Source organism: Agelaius tricolor, unplaced genomic scaffold, assembly GCF_023055355.1.
Source record: "Agelaius tricolor isolate 1412-34295 unplaced genomic scaffold, bAgeTri1.0.p SCAF_20, whole genome shotgun sequence".
Taxonomy (NCBI): Eukaryota; Metazoa; Chordata; class Aves; order Passeriformes; family Icteridae; genus Agelaius; species Agelaius tricolor.
In genome coordinates this window covers 368,972-390,627 of record NW_027269280.1, presented here as the reverse complement: position 1 = coordinate 390,627, position 21,656 = coordinate 368,972, and the positions used below count along the sequence as shown (strand labels likewise).

Sequence of the window (21,656 nt, the reverse complement as noted above, 5' to 3'; positions counted from 1 at the left end):
GGAGCCACCTGCAGCCAGGGAACAGGGTGGAGGCACCAGGAAATAAGGTCCATGCATTTTGGACATGAATGTACCTGATGAGGAAATCACTTCTAAACTGCTCCATTTACCACACAGATTGTTCCTATTTCAGGAACATTCTGTGGAGAATGCCTGCACATGCCTTCTTTGGGGATGAGGGATGACAGCATCTCTTTTGTAGGAATTATCTGGAGCTTTAAAGCTGTTCCAGTACACAGAACTCTTTTGTTTCTGTAATTGATGCTGTCCAGTCAGGGAAAAGAAATGTGTCTTTGGCTGGCAAAGAAAAAATACTCAAGAGCTGCATCATATTTCCTAGGAACAGTAACACCATAGCAACAGTTGTCTTTCAGTGCATCCCTTACAGGCTCTCAGATTGCTGAGCTCTTCTGCTGGAAACTCAGCACACGTGAGCTTGGCAGGTACTTACACTAAAAACCCACACTCACAACACATCTTTTTGTCTGTATTAATGCTTTCCCATGACCACACGGCACGTTATTTCACTCCTGTAAAAGGAATTTTAATGGGGAGTTTCTTGGTAGAGCTGCTTCAGTTTGATAATCTCTGATGGAATACTTCATTTGGGTGGGAAGTTTTATTGTGTGTGTGTGGAAAATAATAGAAAATCCCAAACATATGTGAAAGGACTAGTTTTTATTAAATAAATGTGCTGTAAAAAAGTTTTGGAAAGATACCATTCCTTTTAGTATTTTGTTATAATCAATGATTTTTTTTTTAAGCTTGGAATTTAGTCAATAGTAAATTGAGATTGAAACAATAACACAGTATTTCAAGCATCATAATTAAAGCTTTTTGATTGAGTAATTTTTTTTCCTTCAGTTTATGAAAATGTCAAGTCTGTCCAAAATCAAGTCAGGAAAAATGTTTGAAAATTCTTCTAGGATGAGAAAGCTTTTTCCTGCCTTGCTCTGTTCTACTTATTACATATTAATACTGCCTGGCTCCCTTTGCTGGGTGTGGCTCTTTTGTCATTCTTTTATGAGAACTTGCATGGAAAGTTAAAACACATGCTGATTAATTGGAGTGGCCAAACCACCCTGTCCTTCTTGCATTGACTCTGTCCAGGTTTAACGCAGATCCTGGGGGAGAGCACCGTGGGGTTACAGTTTAAATGTTCCCAAAAATTGCATTACCTCCACAAGAGATGCCAGCAGGCAGAAGCAGAGGCTGGGAGCAGAGCTTTGCCCTCCTGCTGCTCCCACTGGGTCCGTGCTGGGGTTTCCATGCTGGAGTGTCAGCCCAGCTCCCTCAGCAGGCACTGCTGGCTCCATCCCTTGCACAGAACCAGTGATGGATCGGTCATTTCATGGCTGTGGATGGCTCTGGTGGGTGGGTTCTCTGCTTTGGGTTCTCTGCTTTGGGTTCTCTGCTTTGGGTTCTCTGCTTTGCTGGCTCTCCCTGCATGGTGGTGCTTGCACAGGGCTGGGAATGACTGGGAGCATCCCTGGGGGCATTGCTGCTGCATCCCTGGGGGCATTGCTGCTGCATCCCTGGGAGCATTGCTGCTGCATCCCTGGGGGCATTGCTGCTGCATCCCTGGGAGCATTGCTGCTGCATCCCTGGGGGCATTGCTGCTGCATCCCTGGGGGCATTGCTGCTGCATCCCTGGGGGCATTGCTGCTGCATCCCTGGGAGCATTGCTGCTGCATCCCTGGGGGCATTGCTGCTGCATCCCTGGGGGCATTGCTGCTGCATCCCTGGGGGCATTGCTGCTGCATCCCTGGGAGCATTGCTGCTGCATCCCTGGGGGCATTGCTGCTGCATCCCTGGGGGCATTGCTGCTGCATCCCTGGGGGCATTGCTGCTGCATCCCTGGGGGCATTGCTGCTGCATCCCTGGGGGCATTGCTGCTGCATCACTGCCGGCATCCCTGGGAGCATCGCTGGGCCCTGTGAGCTCCTGAGCTGAGCTGCCCAGGCTGCCCGAGCCCTGCAGCCACAGCAGGAGCCGCTGCTGCTGAGGGCCTGGGCTGTGACACAGGACAGGGACACTGTGGGCAGGGCAGGGCTGGCAGTGCTCAGTGTGGCACCAGCTCACAGCTCTGCTCTGCTCTCTGTGTGTGCTCAGTGTGATCCCAGCTCTCAGCTCTGTTCTGGTCTCTGTGTGACACCAGCTCACAGCTCTGCTCTGGTCTCTCTCTGTGTGACTCCAGCTCACAGCTCTGGTCTCTCTCTGTGTGACACCAGCTCACAGCCCTGTTCTGGTCTCTCTGTGTGACACCAGCTCTCAGCTCTGTTCTGGTCTCTCTGTGTGACACCAGCTCTGTTCTGGTCTCTCTCTGTGTGACTCCAGCTCACAGCCCTGCTCTGGTCTCTGTGTGACACCAGCTCTCAGCTCTGTCCTGGTCTCTCTGTGTGACACCAGCTCTCAGCTCTCTTCTGGTCTCTCTGTGTGACACCAGCTCTGCTCTGGTCTCTCTGTGTGACTCCAGCTCACAGCTCTGTTCTGGTCTCTCTGTGTGACTCCAGCTCTGCTCTGGTCTCTCTGTGTGACACCAGCTCACAGCCCTGTTCTGGTCTCTCTGTGTGACACCAGCTCTGCTCTGGTCTCTCTGTGTGACACCAGCTCTCAGCTCTGTTCTGGTCTCTGTGTGACTCCAGCTCTGTTCTGGTCTCTCTGTGTGACACCAGCTCTGCTCTGGTCTCTCAGTGTGACTCCAGCTCACAGCCCTGTTCTCTCTCCCTGCTGCAGCTGACGAGAGAACACCAGGTGGCCCTCTCCTCCATCACTTACATCGGCTGTGCTCTGTCCATCGTCTGCCTGACGATCACCCTGGTCACGTTCGCCGTGCTGTCGTGAGTAATTTTTGCTTCATACCTGCTGAGCGGCCAGCACGCAGCAAGGCGAGCAGGATCACTTCAGCTGCTCAGCATAAAACAAAGGCTATTAATTCTACAACCTTCCTTAATTAGATTCTGCACGTGTATTTGTAACACTTGGTTGGTTATTTCTAAATTACTTTCATTTCCTGAAATGGGATGGTCTTTATATAGCAAGCCATTTTAATCTCGTGAGAGATTTTAATTTTTTTTTTAACTGTCCATGCTTTGCTATAGTTCAGGAACCTTGCAAAGAGCCTTGCAGGAGGCCTTGGTCTGGACTCCAGTACCAGGTGAGCAGGGACTGCAGGCCCACCCTCTCTGCCCCCACATCTCTGGGTTGCTCAGCGTACACTGACAGCACCTCCTGCTTTTCCACTGTCGTGTCTGTGAGGCAGGAGTTCAGAAAGGAGTGCCCAGTAAGGAAGTCTCAGTCAGCACTGGCTGCCTGACTTTATTTTCACACAGCTCGTACACAATTACCTCATGCAGCCCACGTCGATGTTCGAGTGTCTCGCTGTTCTCCATCAGGCTGCTTTTCTGTGGTGCTTTAGTGGGGTGAAGGACACTGTAAGCAGTGTGGAATTCACTCCATGGCTCGTGGTTAGAAACCTCTGCACCTCCTGCCCAAAGCAGGGCAGCCCTGTGAGGGCTCTCTCTGCTGGGAAGGTTTCTGCCCCAGGGCACTCAGGACCTTTATTCCTATTTATGTTCTCCTAGTGACAAATGAGTTTGAGGCCCAGCTGGGCTTCGTACAAACATTTCTGGAAAAAAGCTTTCATAAAGGTTTGTGTCTAAATAAGAAACAGAAAACCTGACTAAGGGTGAAGTAACTTGTCCAAGGCTGTGCAGCACTTTGGGAGTACAGCAAGGACTGGGGTTCTTGTCTCCTTTCACACACTAAACCATATTCTTCTCACTTAAGAGTTTGATTCTTGTTTTCTTGTATTTTGGACATGCTGTTTAGAGGCCAGTTTCTAGGGAAAAGGACTAGCTGAATCTCAGTAAACTGACTGCAATGCTTGTTTTTTTCCAGACCCCGTATTATTTCCAAGTTTCGAGATTTTTGTTGGTCATACTTGGATTAAGAGCATAATGTGTGGCAAAATCCACTCTAAATAAGTCCAACATCTGCCTGTCTGCCATTGTGCTGTTGGCATGTTTAGGCTAAGGGGAATGATCTGCTCCATTTTAGTCTGAGGGCAGAATTAGATGTTAGGGTGTTTCAAAAGGAAAAAGAAGCAAAAGGAGGAGGTGTTGCTGCAGCAGGGCTGAAAACTCCTCAAGGAGCTGGAGGCAAACAAGACTTGGAAGAGAGCTTGGAGCCAGCTGACTGTCACAGGGTTAAGCACCCCACCTACATACAGCATCCTTCAAACTGCCAATTGAAAATAATTTGATTATCTTTTCACTGGAGAGCAGGGTCTCGTTAAGCAGCTGAAGTGGAATTTTGCAATGTGGTGTTAGATGACTGTGACATAAGTGGAGAAGAATCTGGCAAGTTCTTTGCTTCTCCATGTCCTGGCCAGGGCAGCCCCTTCCCAGGGGGGCAGTGAGCCCTGCTGCCCTGGTGGGTGACACTGCCCAGCCTGTGGAGCTGCTCAACACAGAGCCACTGAAACCAGGCAGAGCATCCTTGAGCTACGTTTGGGATCTCAGTACTTCTTGTCCCCTCCCTCTTCATTCCCGCTCCATGGAGCGGTGCAGCAGGAGGGTGCATTGGAATAGGAACCTGTTATCACCAGCACTGTTTGTTTTTCAAAGAGAACAGAATTTAAGGCAAGCCTGGGATGTTCAGATCAATGTTTTTGTTTTCTGTTTCTTATTTTGGGATGAGAACAGAAACACGAGGTCAGCAGACTTCCAGGAAAGCCTGTTCTTGTCAGATTTCCAGCTGGTTTTTGAAAAGCCAAGGGAGATACGTTCAAATGATGTTGAAACCACAGTCAGGTTCCTGTCAAGACAGGCACTGCCCATCTGTGTATGGAGCTATCTTTCTCAGAAGTTATACTTGTATAAATCAGAATTGGAACCAATGTCTTTCCCCGTTCCCTCCTTTCCCAGAAAGGCAAATACCAACAAAATAAACCCAGGAGCTCTGGCGCAGAGTGGGCACAGGTTTGCTTTCTGTGGGGTGTGAGCTCCTTGTCAGCTCAGCACCCTCCAGGACCAAGCCCTTGCTGGTGTTCTGCCCCTGGCCGTCCCTTTGCCACGTGCAGGGCGCTGTGCTGTGCCGGCATAGAGGGGTGCTCTGCTCAGGCGCTGCCCAGGCTGCTGGCAGCAGAGCTCCCGAGGCCCCAGGGTCAGCCCAGCCGCAGCCAGGGCCAGCGGGGTGCCTGGTGCTGCTGCACGGGAGGCCCTGGGCCGTGCTGAGGTGTTTCTGTGCCCCGCAGGTCCGTCAGCACCATCCGCAACCAGCGCTACCACATCCACGCCAACCTGTCGAGCGCCGTGCTGCTGGCCCAGGCCCTGCTGCTGGCCAGCTTCCAGCTCAGCCCCGCAACCGTGAGTCTCTGGGGTCCTTGGGGCAGCTCCAGGCTCTGCTGGGGCGCGGGCACAGCCAGGGAAGGTTCTGCAGGGGAGATCCGGCTTTAACAACACTCCCTAGCCAAAAACGCCATCCTGCTGCAGGGGAAATGCTCAGGCAGGGCACCAGGGCTAAGCCATTAAACTGGCATCCAAAGCAGCCCAGTGAGAGCAAGACAAACAGGCCAAGTTAACTGCATCACATACCAGTACAACCAATTTCTTTCCACTGTTAATTTTAAAAATGCAATTTAAAGTAACATGAGATGGAAAGTTCCACCTGAAAAACAGAAGCAAAACCTGATTTTACAATAAGCTTCCAGGGTGCTCTGTGTTTGTGCTGGTAAAAACTCTGCTAACCTTGTGACCAGCTGCTGCTCCACATTATTTTTCAGAAGCAGCCAGTGGTTTCTATTACTGGGGGGTGGTGGTGGTGTTATTTTTTCTCAATAGAAGTAAATATGAGGTTTGCACATTGTTCATTTTGCCAATACAACATCTACCTAAATTTATATTCAGCTCAAATGGGATCTCTTGAATTTCTGCTATGCTTATAAATAACTGTAATGCCTGGTTTGCACAGGCAGTCATTACCTGAGGACCTAAAAGCACTTTGGAAAACTAAGTTCATATTCTTTTGCTGTTTAACATTCGGGTGGGTCCTGAATGAGTCATGCAATGTGCAAGGGAGAAAATGAGAGGGGATGGTTTGGAAGGAAAATGAAATGGAGACATTGGAGAGCAGCAAAAGATGAAACTGAAGACAGTAGAAACCAGGCATGAAAATAATCCTCTTTAAGTAGAGGGCTAAAACCCCGTTGAAAGGACATGGGCTCGAGGGCAATGGAAGGTTCACCAGCATGACAGGGTCAGGTATTCTCACAGGGCTTTTTTTTGCACCCATCCCAAATTGTCAGACAATTCGGCTGAGTCACTTCAGAGGATGTGTGAAAGCCTCTTTAGAGCTGAGCAAGGCCAGCAGGGCCTCAGCCTGTTCTGGTGTGGGGCTCCAGCTGTGTCCAGCTGTGGGCTGGAGCAGCCGCATTCTCCAGGGACCAGCCCCAGAGCCACCCACGTTCATAACCTGCCTTGGGCACACTCAGGTCCTGCTTGCTTAGTCCAGCTTGGGAAGCTCTCACACGGACTCAGGCTGCAGTTTAGTAGGTGCAGATTTCCCCCTAAGCCTGTCCCAAACCTGCTTTGGTGAAATTGGGATGGCAGCACCGGGAAGCGAGAGCTGTTTTACACCCCAGGCTTTGGGAAATAAAATGCTTCACAGAATCTGTGGATTTTTTAGCCCTGCCTCCTCTATAAGAGCTATAATTGTTTGGGATAACTCTGTAAAGATCTGAAAGTTGACAGAGCTGATGCAAATACTGTCTGCTGGGCTTTTATATTTATGCTTTGTCCTCTTGGAATCCGGGGGGTTGTGATTCATCCTTTTATTGGTCTCCTGTCGTTACCCACTCCTGACTAGCTTTGAGAGCAGCCTAAATACCTTTAATTGCAGCAGTAATTGAGCTGCTGAGCAGCGGTTTCCAGAGAGGGAGGCAGTGTTTGCACTAGCAGGGTCAGTCTGTAACCTCTGCGGGGCTGCTGAGTGGGGCTGAGCTGTTCTGGGTGCCCTGCAGGACCCCCTGTGTCCCCCTGCCCACAGCTGGCATCGCCCCTTGCCCTGAGCCTGCCCATCCTTTCCCATCTCTGCCTCTGGGGACGTTGCAGTTTTGATTGCAGATATGGCACACAGCATTCCCTGCTATTCTCAGATGCGTTATTTAATGATTTACAATTCATTCTGCAGCAATTTTTCTTTTGTAGAATAACAGTGGATCTTTTTTTCTTTTGTAGAATAATAATGATTTTTAACCATAAAGCTCCATCTTCACAAACAGGACTTTAATCTTTCAAGTACACCTAATTTACTCATTTATTTATAAAAAGCTGGTCATTGACACCTATCATCAATAGTCAACTGATCATGGAAGGCAATTCTTCCCAAAATCAGGATGTCTTTTTGTGTCTTTATATTATTGAGACACAGGAAAATGAAAATTGAAGTATAAGGTGTTAGCCAGCACTGGGCTTTTTCCAGCACAACCAGGAAAATCTAATGTCTCTACTATCTGCAGTTCTGGATATTTGTCTCTTTCTCACTCAATACTCCTGCCTGGAATTGCTGGAAACATCCAAAAGGAGAGGTGAAACAAGCTGCTTTTGTTTGTGATATAGCTGTAAAATTACCGATCTGTTTTAAGACTGTCCTCAGGACAAAAATGACAAAGATTGTCTGGCCCTTCTGAAAGCCTGCTTTACCTTCTCATCAGAAATAGCAGGACAGACCTTGCTGCTGGCTGGGCTGCTTTCTCTATTTCCACAGACCCTCCAGCTGTCAACCCTAAGAGTAGCAGGAAAATACCTGCCTTTTCACAGGTATTCTGCCAAAAGTGGGTGTTTCACAGGGGGCAGCAAGGGAGACATGCTTGGGTTTAGTGTGTGAGGACTCAGCTTCTCAGTGCTTTTACAGAAGGCAATTTTGCCATGTAAGAGTAACTGCTGAGCAATAATTAGGGCAGAAACCCCAACCAGAATGAGCAGCAAGTTTGCTATGGATTTTATGTACAAATCTGCAACTAGGTATTATACAAAATTCTATGCAGACCAGCCTCCTGCTACTTCCCTGTGTGCCATTTTTCTGCTGCTTTGTGATTCATATTGTTTGGCTACTCTAAAGCTGGAAAATATCCATTTGACAGAACTAGCCTGTATGTCAGCTTTATGTTGCATTTAGATTTTTGTGGACCAATCTTCTGGTAGAAATCAAAAGGCATTAAAGTGGATTTTATAGCCTTATGATAAAATTAACTGGAAAGGCTCTTACAGCTTTTGTCAATAAGCTAATCTGGTTTAATAATATGTCACTGAACTTTGTGAAATACTAAACCACATACAGACCTCACTTACACAAATTAACCCCAAATTTATTGCTTTTGAACACAGGTAGTCCCATTGGATTTGCATTAGAATGTCCTTGCACTGGTCCAAGTGAGCTTGGGCAGGAAAGCCTCCATTTTCATTGCTCTACCAAGTCCCAACATTTTAATTTTCACTGGAGTACAAAATCCCAAATCATCAGCATAAAGAATAAAATGGCAGCCCAGCCCAGCTCAGCTCACACTGCAGAGGGAACGAACCATTAACATCTGAGGCAGCAAACTGGTTCCTACTGGTGCAGCTCCCCCAGCACAGCCTGGAGCCTCCTGGGGCTGAGGGAGGCAAAAGCCTTCCCTGCCCTGGGCTGGGGACAAGCAGCCACTGGGGAGGGCACAGGGGGATGGCACAGGGCAGGGGGCACAGGGGGATGGCACAGGGGGATGGCACAGGGCAGGGGGCACAGGGGGATGGCACAGGGGGATGGCACAGGGCAGGGGGCACAGGGGGATGGCACAGGGCAGGGCACAGGGCAGGGGGCACAGGGGGATGGCACAGGGCAGGGGGCACAGAGGAATGGCACAGGGGGATGGCACAGGGCAGGGGGCACAGGGCAGGGCACAGTGTCCATCCCAGCAGCCTGCCACACACAGGGCAGGGCTGGGGAGCTGAGCTGGGGCAGAGCAAACCAGGTCCTCTCATGGGGCATCACCCTGGGGACATCATGGTGGGGACATCACCATGGGGACATCCTGCAGTCACATCTGCTCTGTCCCTGAGTGATGGGCACAGCCACCCTGCTGAGAGCTCCTCGAGAGAGGGAGTGAGGAAGGGGAAGGGAAAAGTGAAGGGGAAGGGAAGAGCAGAGAGTGAGGAAGGGGAAGGGAAAAGCAGAGAGTGAGGAAGGGGAAGGGAAAAGCAGAGAGTGAGGAAAGGGAAGGGAAAAGCAGAGAGTGAGGAAAGGGAAGGGAAAAGCAGAGAGTGAGGAAGGGAAAAGGAGTGAGTGAGGAAGGGGAAGGGAAAAGCAGAGAGTGAGGAAAGGGAAGGGAAAAGCAGAGAGTGAGGAAGGGAAAAGGAGTGAGTGAGGAAGGGGAAGGGAAAAGCAGAGAGTGAGGAAGGGGAAGGGAAAAGCAGAGAGTGAGGAAGGGGAAGGGAAAAGCAGAGAGTGAGGAAGGGAAAAAGGAGTGAGTGAGGAAGGGGAAGGGAAAAGCAGAGAGTGAGGAAGGGGAAGGGAAAAGCAGAGAGTGAGGAAGGGGAAGGGAAAAGCAGAGAGTGAGGAAGGGAAAAAGGAGTGAGTGAGGAAGGGGAAGGGAAAAGCAGAGAGTGAGGAAGGGGAAGGGAAAAGCAGAGAGTGAGGAAGGAGAAGGGAAAAGCAGAGAGTGAGGAAAGGCCAGTGGGGAGCCCCTGAGGCTGGGAAGAAGAAAGGATTCCATTCTCCTGTTTTTAAGGCTGATCAGACAGGGGCTTAGAGAAAAATTGAAGATGTCTGAGAGGAGCACCTGAAGGAGAAGCGGGGAGCAGGGAACAGGACAGCACTTGTACCCCGCTTCTCTGACTCCTGTATTTACTGCAGGCTCACAGCAGACACTCAGTTTTGATTCCCTAAATATTTTGTAGACTTTATTGGGAGTGTTTCTCCTACTGTTATAAATAAATAACACATTTGGATTTCCACACCACATTTGGCAATGTTGTTGGGGTTTTTTTATTATTTTTTTAAAGGTGAAAGGATTTGTTACTCTGAAGCTATCTGAAAATGCAGTAGAAAAATGGAATTGTCTATTGCTTTCTAAGACAGTTTTATTCCAGTGATTTAGCATTTAGCCTGTAAATGTCTATAGAAGTTAAAAAAAAAAAGAAAACTGATGTGACTGTATCACAAAGAACTAATGTATTCATTTTTACTCCTAATTTAGCTGCCTTGCAAGATCTTGGCCATTCTCCTTCATTTTTTCTTCCTGAGTGCGTTTGCATGGATGCTGGTGGAAGGATTTCATCTTTACAGCATGGTGATCAAAGTATTTGGGTCAGAAGAAAGCAAGCACTTATATTATTATGGAATTGGATGGGGTAAGCATTTAGTAGCTGCTTACTTTAAGTCTCCTCACTATAGGACAAGATTATATTCAGAAGCATATTTGAAATTGTCATCTTATGATCACAGTTTGCCTTACTGAGAGCAGGTCTGTTGGATGAGAAAATGCATAATTCTGACTGCAATCACTTCAAAAGGTGCAGTCCTTGAGCCAGCTCCAGTGCAGGGAATGCCACAACCTCTGCAACCAGACCCTGATTGTCCCATCGGTGGCAGCACCGAGGGAGGGAGGCCTCACCTCCCTGCTGTGCTCTTTCTGTGGTTCTGACTCACACCAGTGCTTATTCCATCTGCAGCCTGCAGAGTCATGCGTGAAAAACAGGCACAGGAGTGTCAGGAGACCTCATGGGTTGGTGCTTTGCTGTAGCAAAGATTGCTAGGCCCTCCATTTGCAGGTGACAGAGTCTGTGGTGCTGGATGTTCTCCCACTTCAGCCACTTTCCTCTCCTGCAGAAACTGCCACAGAGTGAAGACTTTGTTCTGAGCTGTCAAATGACATCAATTCCATAATTTCCTGGTTTTTGTTGCCCAGATCTGATGTAACACAGCAGAAGAAAATCATAGAAAATGAACTTCCCAATATAAATTGGGAGAATATACTCATCCCCATCAAGCAAATAGATCTTTTCACCATTGGAAGGAAATACACTTTCTGTTGTGTCTAATGCTTCCTCTTTCTCAATAAATGGCATACTTAGCCTTTTAGAATGGATGTCCTAAAATTGGTTTGAATTATATACCACAGAGTTTCTACAGCCAGGTTTTTTGTATTCTTTAGGGTTTTTTCTTGTATAGAAGACACAGAAGCTTTCAAAATACAATGCTTCTTAACTACTGAGGATACCCCATATTTATAAACTTAGCTTCATATAAATATATAAATATTCATAAATGTCCTTCTAGCTGCAGTTATTAAAGAATGAAAATACTTCTTCCAAAAATTATACCTCTGACAGTACTGGAAAACTTTACACAATTTGTGAGAATGATAGTGGTAAAATTAAGCAGAAATTGCCTGTCAGAGAATTTTGTAAAACCCTCATGCAGAAAACCTAAAGAATTAAAAAGAAAATTGATACTTTAAGCTATCATGTCTAATACTCTGTCTGGGACCTGTTTATTAAATTCTGTAAGATGATCAAAGCTCAAACCTTCACATTTTATTAAATCATACAGGAATTAGCAAGCAATCATTTAATATTTGAAGGGATGGGTTTCACTGCATTCAGAACTGCTGGCAATAAACCCCTTGCCTCCTGTCCCGTTCCTGGCCTGGAATGAAGTGGCACAACAGGACCTGGCAGTGGTTAAAGTAGTTTAAATAAGGCTGATTCTGCTTCACGTGTAGCACTGCTTGGAGAGCAAGAGCAGCAAGTCCATAAAGCCAACCCAGGCTTAAACAGGCCTGTGGTTCCCAGGGACATTAGCACTGATCCAGTTTAACAGTTAAACTGGTACTGTATTAAAAAGTCATTTTGTCTGACATCAGATAATTAATGTTGGATTAAACAGCTGCAGGGGGATCTCAAGTTAGACTGAATTTGAAAGTGGCTCCGAGCGGTTCATACAAAATTTAGCAGAACCTGCAGGGCTCACTGGAAGATGTACTTTCATTGCTGATAATGCCTCTGGATCTGCCTTTCCCTGCCCTGCTGCAGGCTGCCCACTGGTGATCTGTGTCATTTCTGCCACCTCGTCCCTGGACAGCTATGGAGAAAGTGGCAAGTGAGTATGAAAAGCCCTCGCTGCAGGTGCCATGGGGGTGAAAGCCTGGTGGGGAGGAAACCTGTAAATGTGTTAACTGGGCTGTGGTGCTGCAGGATCCCCCTGAGGAGCAGCAGAGAGAGGCTGCAAGAGATGACTTGTGTAGAGATGTTGTTAAACACAGGAGCCTCATGTCTGGTTTTCGCAGAGATGATGCACAAAAAGCTCCTGAGATCTTCTCCTGCTTTTCACTGAAGAGCTCCTCAGTGAGCTCCCTGCTCAGGGGGAAAAGCTTGCACCAAGATGAGAGTAATCATTGATTAAAGATATTCAGCCTTCCAAAGAAAACCGCAGTTACACACCTGAAATCTGGAATGGATAATGTCCAAAACGTTGAAAATTAATTTCCTTTCTAATTTAGGAAAAGAAGAGCAAAATTATCCGAAAGAGCACCATAGGATTTAATCCTAAAATAATTTTACAGGTGGCAAAGTGGTTCATCTCTTCAGAGCTGCAGGAAGGGCCTGACTGTGTTTGCCAGCCCCTTCCCCAGCACCAGCCAGGGGAGGGCTGCAATTTGCCTCTGGCTGCAATGGGAGAAATTCACTGCAATGAGACATTTCAGAGTGCTCCAGCCCTGAAACAGCCTGTGGCCGAGGACACCAGAGCAGCAAATTGCAAATAAAACATTTCCTCTCTTGGCAGCTTTGCGCTGCTCTGAGGCTGGGCTGGGGCAGAGGGGTGGCACTGGCTGTGTGACAAACCCAAGTGAGATCCCACCTTGGGCCCCCGTGTCAGGGAGAAGGAGCCTTGTCCTCATGGGCTACCATTCCCTTGCTTTCAAAATTCATCCCCTTCTTGCACTCTCTTTTGGTTGTTTTATAAGTTGGGGTTTTTTTTTAGTTGATAACATTACTGATTAAATGCCTGTGTGTTTCCTCTGGAACATCTCTGATCTCCCTGCAGCTGCTGGCTCTCCCTGGAGGACGGAGCAATCTGGGCTTTTGTGGCACCAGCCATGTTTGTCATTCTGGTAGGTACAAGCACAGCTTGCAGGGCTCAGGCAGGGCAGCTGGGCTGGGCAGGGCTGTGAGGGGGGTTTGGGCTCAGGTAAGGCTGCCCAGGTGAGTTTGGGCTCAGGTAAGGCTGCCCAGGTGAGTTTCTGGGTCCAGCTCTGATGAGCTGCCCCTTCCCAGGGGTGCAGGCTCACAGCTGCAGTGTTTTGGCACACAAACACTCCATGGCAGGTGGGGAATGATGCTCACATGTTCAATTGCAGGGAGTTGTAGCTGTGCTCGTTCCAGGGGTCAGGAGTGTTTGCAGAGAACCTGTGCCAGGTCAGCACCTCAGTTTGCGTTCCAAGGTGTGTAGATACAGATGATTGGAGAGCAATTAAAATAATCTAATATTCAAGTGTCCCCTCCTCACATTAGCATTGCTTTCTGGCCATTGCTCAGCACCAAAGGAGGGAGTGGATGCTGTCAGTGACACCAAACCTTCCCAGGCTGCTGCCCAAGGGTGGTGGTCACCCAAACACACCAGGCTCATCACCTGAGCCAGCACAGCCTCTTGAAATCTGCATGTGCAGCTGCTTGGCAGGGAAAGCAAGAGGTTAACTGGCTCTGATTTAGGATATCTAACATTTGTGCAGCTCAAATGATGTTCTTGTAGGGATGCAAATACTTTCAGAAAGAGAAAGAGTGAGCTCACAAGGTTGATCCACGTAGAGCAATTTGTTAGATAGTCTAAACCCAGCTCTGCCCAAAAGAGCAGCAAGAGAGCTGACAAATTACCTCTCTGGGCATTGGAAATTCCAGCTGAAAAATGTGTTGGTGCCTATAGGGAAATAGCAGGGCTAAACACTATCTGGTGTGTGTGCATGTGTGCCTGTGTTCTTTAAATAACAAATTAGCCACCAGCTGCATAAACTAGCATTTAAGTCTGAAAATACTTCTCAAAAAGCAGTTTTTGACTAGTTCAATCAGCAGTGTCTCTGCCAAGAAAGAGGATTATGCTGTGAGGAAAACAGGGGAGTGCTCCTTTCAGCTCCCACTCTCCAGGGACCAGGCAGACACAGTCCATCCACATTTATCCTGCCCAGACCTCACGGAGCCCAGAGCAGAAGGATGTGGAGGGGCTGTGACTGGGGAGGAACACTCACACACGCTTTTCTAGGCAGTAATTCACAGAACCTCCCAGCCCTACACAGATTCCTTCACCAAATACGCTCTTTCCTTGGGGTTTGAGTCAAGGGCTATGATGAAGGAAATAGCTCCTTCTATGTGTAGGTCTTTTGGCTTCTCCATACATCTTAGGGATTTGAGATCCCTGTCCCCCATGCCCCAAACCACAGCACACACGCCTCTGCATCATCCTCTTAAAGCAGTTTTACTAAAAGCCCTTGCAGTTCATTTGCAAACCAAACTGAGCTCAGCCCAAGTGGCCTGGGACGTGTCTTCAGTCGAGGGGGAAAATCCCGACTTGACAAAGTACCTGAATTTTTGACAGAAGACATCAAAACTTGTGGCAGAAGGTTTGTTTGTCATCAGCCACCTGCTGCCTTGGTGTGCTTCCCTGGATGGGGCAGAACCCAGGGAGTTCTGTGTGCCTGGAGCAGACCCTGGGCTGCAGGGCCAGGGCCTCTCTGTTCTGTCCCTGCTTTTTGTATTTTCCTGGTGCTGCAGTGCGAGTGAGAGTTGGCAAGGCTCTGAGTACACCACAGAAATGGCTTTCTCAAATGTGCTCATTACCACCTCAAAGGATTTACACAGGTTATTTACAAAATATGATTTGGTAGCAATAGGGAAAATGGTCCCAAGAGCATTGAATTTCACCTCTTCTCTCTTAAAGCCAATTGAGCAGCAGGCACACTTGAGGAGCTGGCAGTTCCACAGGATGGCCCCTGGATAAACTCAAGAGCCATGGCAAAAATGAACTATTGCAGATATGCTCTGATTCTACAGCACGGGATGATCCGCCCTTAAAAATCGAAAATAAAAAAGGGGTCAGAAGATTTGGAAAAAAACCCAAGAAAATCATTATAATCAAATTAAAACATGTTTAATTCACCCTCTCGTCCTCAGAGTTAGACTATTTATGTCAAAGTAGAGGATGATTATTGAGTTTTAGCTGAGGAACAGCACTTCTTTTGAAGTCTTCTCTTTCTTTTTGTTCTGTAGTTCAGGATAGTTTTTGATCTACCCTTGTTCTTGATGCTTTGTAGCTCATGTGTGACTTTGGACAGGAAGGGGGAAATATGCCTTTCACCTTCACATTGTCTACTCTTTTTTTTCTTTAAACCCAAGGTCTTTGCACAGCAACACAGTCTTTGCCACATTTCCTTTAAGAGATAAAGATTTCCTTCTTCCTTCACCTGTGACTCCAGCACAAACTTTCCTTTGTTGAACATTTTCAGTGTTAGTCTTTTCAAGATTTCCTGCTTTTCTCTTGGGAATTCTTTTCATTTTATTGATATTTCTGCTGGACCTGACATCAAAAAGAGCAGAGCCTTTGAAGAGCAGAGCTCAGATTTACCATATTTTTCTCATTGCTCCTTTAAAATGGTCTTGTACCCAAGATTGACTGATCTACAGTCAGGGTATTGATTTACAGTCAGGGTATTTATTGATTTACAGTCAGGGTATTTATTGATTTACAATCAGGATATTGATTTACAGTCAGGGTATTTATTGATTTACAGTCAGGGCACTGATTTACAGTCAGGGTATTTATTGATTGACAGTCAGGGTATTGATTTACAGTCAGGGTATTGATCTACACTCAGGATATTGGTTTACACTCAGGGTACTGATCTACACTCAGGGTACTGATCTACACTCAGGGTATTGATTTACACTCAGGGTATTGATCTACACTCAGGGTATTGATCTACACTCAGGGTATTGATCTACACTCAGGGTATTGGTTTACACTCAGGATATTGGTTTACACTCAGGGTACTGATCTACACTCAGGGTACTGATCTACACTCAGGGTATTGATCTACACTCAGGGTATTGGTTTACACTCAGGGTATTGATCTACAGTCAGGGTATTGATTTACACTCAGGGTACTGATCTACACTCAGGGTACTGATCTACACTCAGGGTACTGATCTACACTCAGGGTATTGATCTACAATCAGGGTACTGATCTACACTCAGGGTATTGATCTACAATCAGGGTACTGATCTACACTCAGGGTATTGATCTACACTCAGGGTATTGAATTACACTCAGGGTACTGATCTACACTCAGGGTATTGGTTTACACTCAGGGTATTGATCTACAATCAGGGTATTGGTTTACACTCAGGGTACTGATCTACACTCAGGGTACTGATCTACAATCAGGGTATTGGTTTACACTCAGGGTATTGATCTACACTCAGGGTATTGGTTTACACTCAGGGTACTGATCTACACTCAGGGTATTGGTTTACACTCAGGGTACTGATCTACACTCAGGGTACTGATCTACAATCAGGGTATTGGTTTACACTCAGGGTACTGATCTACACTCAGGGTACTGATCTACACTCAGGGTATTGGTTTACACTCGGGGTACTGATCTACACTCAGGGTACTGCTTTGTGTGGGGATCCTGAGCACCTTGGCTGTGGGCAGTGCACCCATCCAGGTTTCCTGATCAGGCAGGGGCGCTGCTGAGGGAAGGGGAAAGGCTGTGGGGGCGGGAATCGCTGACACCAGCCCGGCCCTGGGAGCCTCTCCTGGCCAACAAAGCCAGCACAGGCGGCTCCTGTTTGCTGCTGGGCTGGTACCACACCCTCCCCTGGGACTCCTGACCAAGGCTGTTCCTCCTCCTCCAGGTCAACATTGGCATCCTCATTGCTGTCACAAGAGTCATCTCCAGGATCAGTGCAGACAACTACAAGGTCCATGGAGATGCTAATGCCTTCAAGTAAGTTTTTCTCATTGAAATTATAACACCAGTCTCCCAGAAGCAGTGTTACACCATGGGCTGCTCCCAGAGCACTGACACCACCCCTCCTCAGAGAGCCAGCACTGGTGCTGGTGTGCTGCCCTTGAATGCAGCCAGTTAACCTGTGTTTATTAAAGCTGCATGCTGCACGGGTGAAACCTGTGGCTCAGAGGAGCTGAAGGGTTCCCCTGCCTATTGCAGGTTCCAGCATTTGCTGATTCATTATTTTCCCTTTTGTAAATGGAGACTTTCCTCTTCCTGCTATGGTCAAAAGCTGAATTTCCCAGAGCATCATCAATCTCTACTGGGTTATTGCAATTCTGCTTCTTCTGAGCACAGACCTTGTTTCTAGCCCCAGTTCAGTATAATATTTAGGCATATGCTTATCTTTAAGATTCTCTTGACATTACAAAGCACACAGGCTTACACTGGATTCAAATGTGTGCCTAAATTCAAGCAGATCTTTATATCACAGTGCCTGGAGCCTCTTGGGGTGGTGGCCTCTGGGAGTGACTCATCTTTGAAACAGCACCAGCGAGCCTGGAGGGGAAATGTAAGGCACACACAGAGATTCCTCTGAATGTACAAGGACAAATTCTGGTCTCTGAAATATATATAGAGATAACACGTGTGTAGCTAAGAAGATAATTTATTATATCAGGGCTAAATTAAGGTGTTGAATATTCTATTTTGTGTCTCCTGAAGAAGCTTTAGTCCAAATAAAGAAATGACACTGTATATAAAGAAAAGAATATGGAACTTAGATAGAAGGAAAATGTGATGATGGTTTGTGTTTAATGTTTCTGAGGCACAGGTTATTGTATGATAAGGATTTGGTGCCACTGTTCTGAAATGGTATCATAAAAAATAATTTTTATGCTTGGATTACTTCTGTAATTTTGATATTGTCATTAGGTTTTAAATGTTGGTGACAGTTACCTAATTGAAGTTAGTTTACTTATTGCACACTTATCCAACAGGAAAAGAAAAACAGTAAATAAGTCTACACAAAAATCAATAAGATAATTACACTGTAGTGAAATGAGAAGCCTGGGAATTAAAATGACTGTTTCAGGTTTGGCTGAGCTCCTGTGACCTTCAGAAATATGAAGGAAATATAGAAACTTAGGAAGCAAATAACTGTATATGGTCAATGCCCATTTCTATGCACTGTTAGAAATATGAAGACAAAGACACATCTCCATAAGGACAAGAGAGCTCCAGAGGTTGCTCCATGTATTTGGATATTTTACTGTATTTTAACAAGTGGATTCAATACACACTGTAGCCTGCACACTAACACACATTATTTTTTTAAACTGTGTGTGTGCACATAAGTAAATTGATTTATGAATGATTGGTTGAGGAACATTAATGAGGAACATATGTTCTTAGCCCAGATATTATCAGCTGTAGATTTGGAATGGGGTAACTCTGTACTGCAAATGAGACTCCTCCAGGTTCCCTGGCTGAGAGATGCTCTTTGTGCCAAGTCATTTTCACATTACGGGTTCAGGATTTGACCTAACAAAAGTTACAGGGAGAAAAGTGGAGAAAAATTATTACCAGAGGGTTGATGCATCTGAAAACTTGAACCATTAAGTTATTAAGTGGAAATATGCTCTTACAGAACAGCTTTCCTCACAGAAATAAATTAAGTCAACAAAATACAATAGCAGGTAAATAGAACTTAGAGAATAGTTCTTCTGTACATATCATTAAAGAAGTGGGTCCTCAAAGAAAGTTTGAAAAGAGAAGTGCATAAATACATGTTCAGATCAGATCCTGATTTAACATAGCAGCGAGGCATGATGAAGTAGAGTTTTATGTTCAGAGGATGTCATGGGGAAAATAACTGGTCTGTTGGAAAAAAAGATAATTATAAAGCCTTTATAGTACAGAGTTTACATGCTAGTATGAAATCCTTGTGTGTATTTTCCAAGAAATAAGAGAACCCAGCAGGGCTCTGATGTGGCAGGTGCAGGGGAAGTTTCCTCATGGTGTGCAATCCCCGTGGCTCCAGCATCACAGCTCCTGGGAGCTGATTGCAGGCTGTTAACCCAGGAGGGTGGATGTGCACAGCAGAACAAATCAGACACACACAGAGACCAGAGAAGCAGACAGGTTGGTGGTTTCTGTGGGGAAGGACTGCAGGGTAGTTTTTGGATCAGCAAGTCGAGCAGGCTGAGGGAGGGATCCCCGAAGGCTGCAGATTGCTTTGTGTACCCAAATCAAGGGGGTGCCAGGCATCCCGGGGGGCTGCACCCCATGGACATGGCTGAGAGCTGGGCTGTGGCAGGAGCAGTTTATCAAGCCTGCTCACTAAGGCAGAGCTGGTGAAGGTGGGATCTGGTGAGGCAGGAAGGCTTTGGCCCCTGTTCTCAGCAGCCAGGGGGGACAAGCCAGAGCTGGGCTTGTGCTTTCAGACTGCCAGGGGCAGAAAATGGGAGCTGCGGGGCAAGGAGCTGGGGAGGGGAACCTGCTCAGCCCAGCAAACCTGGGGCAGAAAAGAAGAGGAACTTCAGTGCTGTCTTTTCCAGCTGGGGTGAGATGTACATGGGCAGACAGTGAGCTGCTGTGACAGCAGGGACAGGAGGGGCAGCAGGGGCAGCAGGGACAGCAGGACAGACAGCAGGACAGACAGCTGGAACAGCAGGACAGACAGCTTCCCAGCAGGGACAGCAGGACAGACAGCAGGGACAGCAGGACAGACAGCAGGACAGACAGCTTCCCAGCAGGACAGACAGCAGGGACAGCAGGACAGACAGCAGGACAGACAGCAGGGACAGCAGGACAGACAGCAGGACAGACAGCTTCCCAGCAGGACAGACAGCAGGACAGACAGACAGCTTCCCAGCAGGGTCACCCCTACAGTGACCGTGAGCTGGGGCCTGGCAGCACTGACCGAAGGGGCTGTGGCAGGGGCTCCAGGAGGTGCCAGTGCCACCTCTGTCCCTGGTGGCTCAGGCCAGCACACGCCCCAGTCTGTGAGCACCAGGCTGAGTGGCCTCACACTTGTGGACGTTCCCAAGCCCAAGCTCAAACCCAAGCAGAAATCCCAGCCTGCAGGTGTCACAGCACAGGCCCCTCCTCAGGCTCGCCTCTGGCCTGGCTCTGCTGCCAAAGGAAAGCTTTAATGCCACTGACAAGGACTAAACTGCACTGCTGCTGGCAGAGCAGCTGCCCTGGCTCTGTGTCCCCTGAACTCCTGGGCCCAGGCAAGCTGACAACACGGCCTGGGCTCCTGGTCCTGGCTGCTGGCTCCTGCTGCAGCTGCTGGCCTCAGCTGAATGCTCCTCTCACTTGCCCTAAAAGCTCTGATTTCTCCCCAGGGGCAGAGGGAAGCCCAGGCTGTGCTCAGGCACCATCTCTGCACGTCTCAATCCAGGTGTGGTGGCTCAGCCCTCGCCTGAGCAGAGATCACCTCAGGAAATCCTGACAACAGAGACACGTTTTGGGCGTGATGGGATCAGCTAGAAAGGGAGTTTATTGCTGGAGAAGTGCTGCTGCTGGAGCATGTTTACTTTCTGAAAAATTAAGTTACTTGGCAATGCAAGTGGATATTACCAACAAGGCTTGTTTCTCTTGGCAACAAGCAGCAATAAACTGATGTAATTATTTAGAGTAATTGTTCCTGATTTTCCATGTGGCAGCAGGTCCTCTCAAATGCTGACTCAAACGTGACTGCAGAATGTGCACCAGGGTGAGCCAGTGCTCTGCTTGGAAGGCAGCAGCTGGCAAACCTCAGGTTTAAAAGCCAAAACAGAAAAGAAAGTTGTGAACAAAATTCCTTTTAGTGTCCAAAAATGAATTTATTATTCATCTTCCCCGTTCCCATTTCCCCCAGAACAAAGTGCAGCTCCTGGCTTGTTGGTCTCTTCAGGTTCAGATGCTGCTTGTCACAGAGGAGACATCAGAGACCATCCTGCTGAACATCCTGCTCTGCTCTCACTGCCACTGCTGTGCTCCTTTGTTTGTTTAAAGTAAATAAAAACAGTGCCCCTAAAAGGAATTTAAGATGCAACATAAAAGACTAAGCTTTAATGATACATAAACTGCAAAATACCCAGTAATTTAAGGCAAAATGAATACAATTAAACACTTTATGGTCAGAGACACTAATTAAAGCATGATAGACTCCTGTGACAGTCTGAATAGTAAGTATTTGGTCACTGTAGTAATTTTCCTATGTGTGTGAAAATAGCTACTTTTTTAGTGTCTGAAACTTTAATTCTGCAAGACCAGTTTACTGGAAAGAGCTGAGCAAAGAATTATTATAATCTCCTTTTATTACTTGAATTTACTTAAGATCATGTTTTTGTGTTGTTTTTGAATCATATTGAACACATGTGGAATATGAACTTTTCCTTTAGTTGTCATTATTATTCTTGGACCTTTTATCAGAGGATTAGCTATTGATTCTCAGCAAAATAATTTTGAGCAATAATCCAGTTGTGGCTTAATGAGAATGTCTTGCATCCAGGGAACAGATTTTCTGCCAAAAAGCTGATTTGTTTTAGTTTATAGAATGCTGAATCTAATACCTTGAAATATTTAAATGCATACATACAGCATTAGTTTGAATTATCCATTCTT

General features: G+C 46.9%; 1 protein-coding gene across 1 annotated transcript in view; it reads left to right on the top strand.

Annotated features, from left to right (window-relative positions):
- The window catches only part of ADGRD1 (adhesion G protein-coupled receptor D1), a 117,110-nt gene that overhangs the window by 73,641 nt on the left and 21,813 nt on the right, over positions 1-21,656 (top strand). Inside the window, exons 16-21 of the mRNA XM_071444938.1 lie at positions 2,737-2,840; positions 5,258-5,369; positions 10,235-10,388; positions 12,072-12,138; positions 13,084-13,150; positions 16,948-17,039. Of these exons, the coding sequence (XP_071301039.1) occupies positions 2,737-2,840; positions 5,258-5,369; positions 10,235-10,388; positions 12,072-12,138; positions 13,084-13,150; positions 16,948-17,039 (596 nt within the window). The remainder of the gene's footprint in view (positions 1-2,736; positions 2,841-5,257; positions 5,370-10,234; positions 10,389-12,071; positions 12,139-13,083; positions 13,151-16,947; positions 17,040-21,656) is intronic.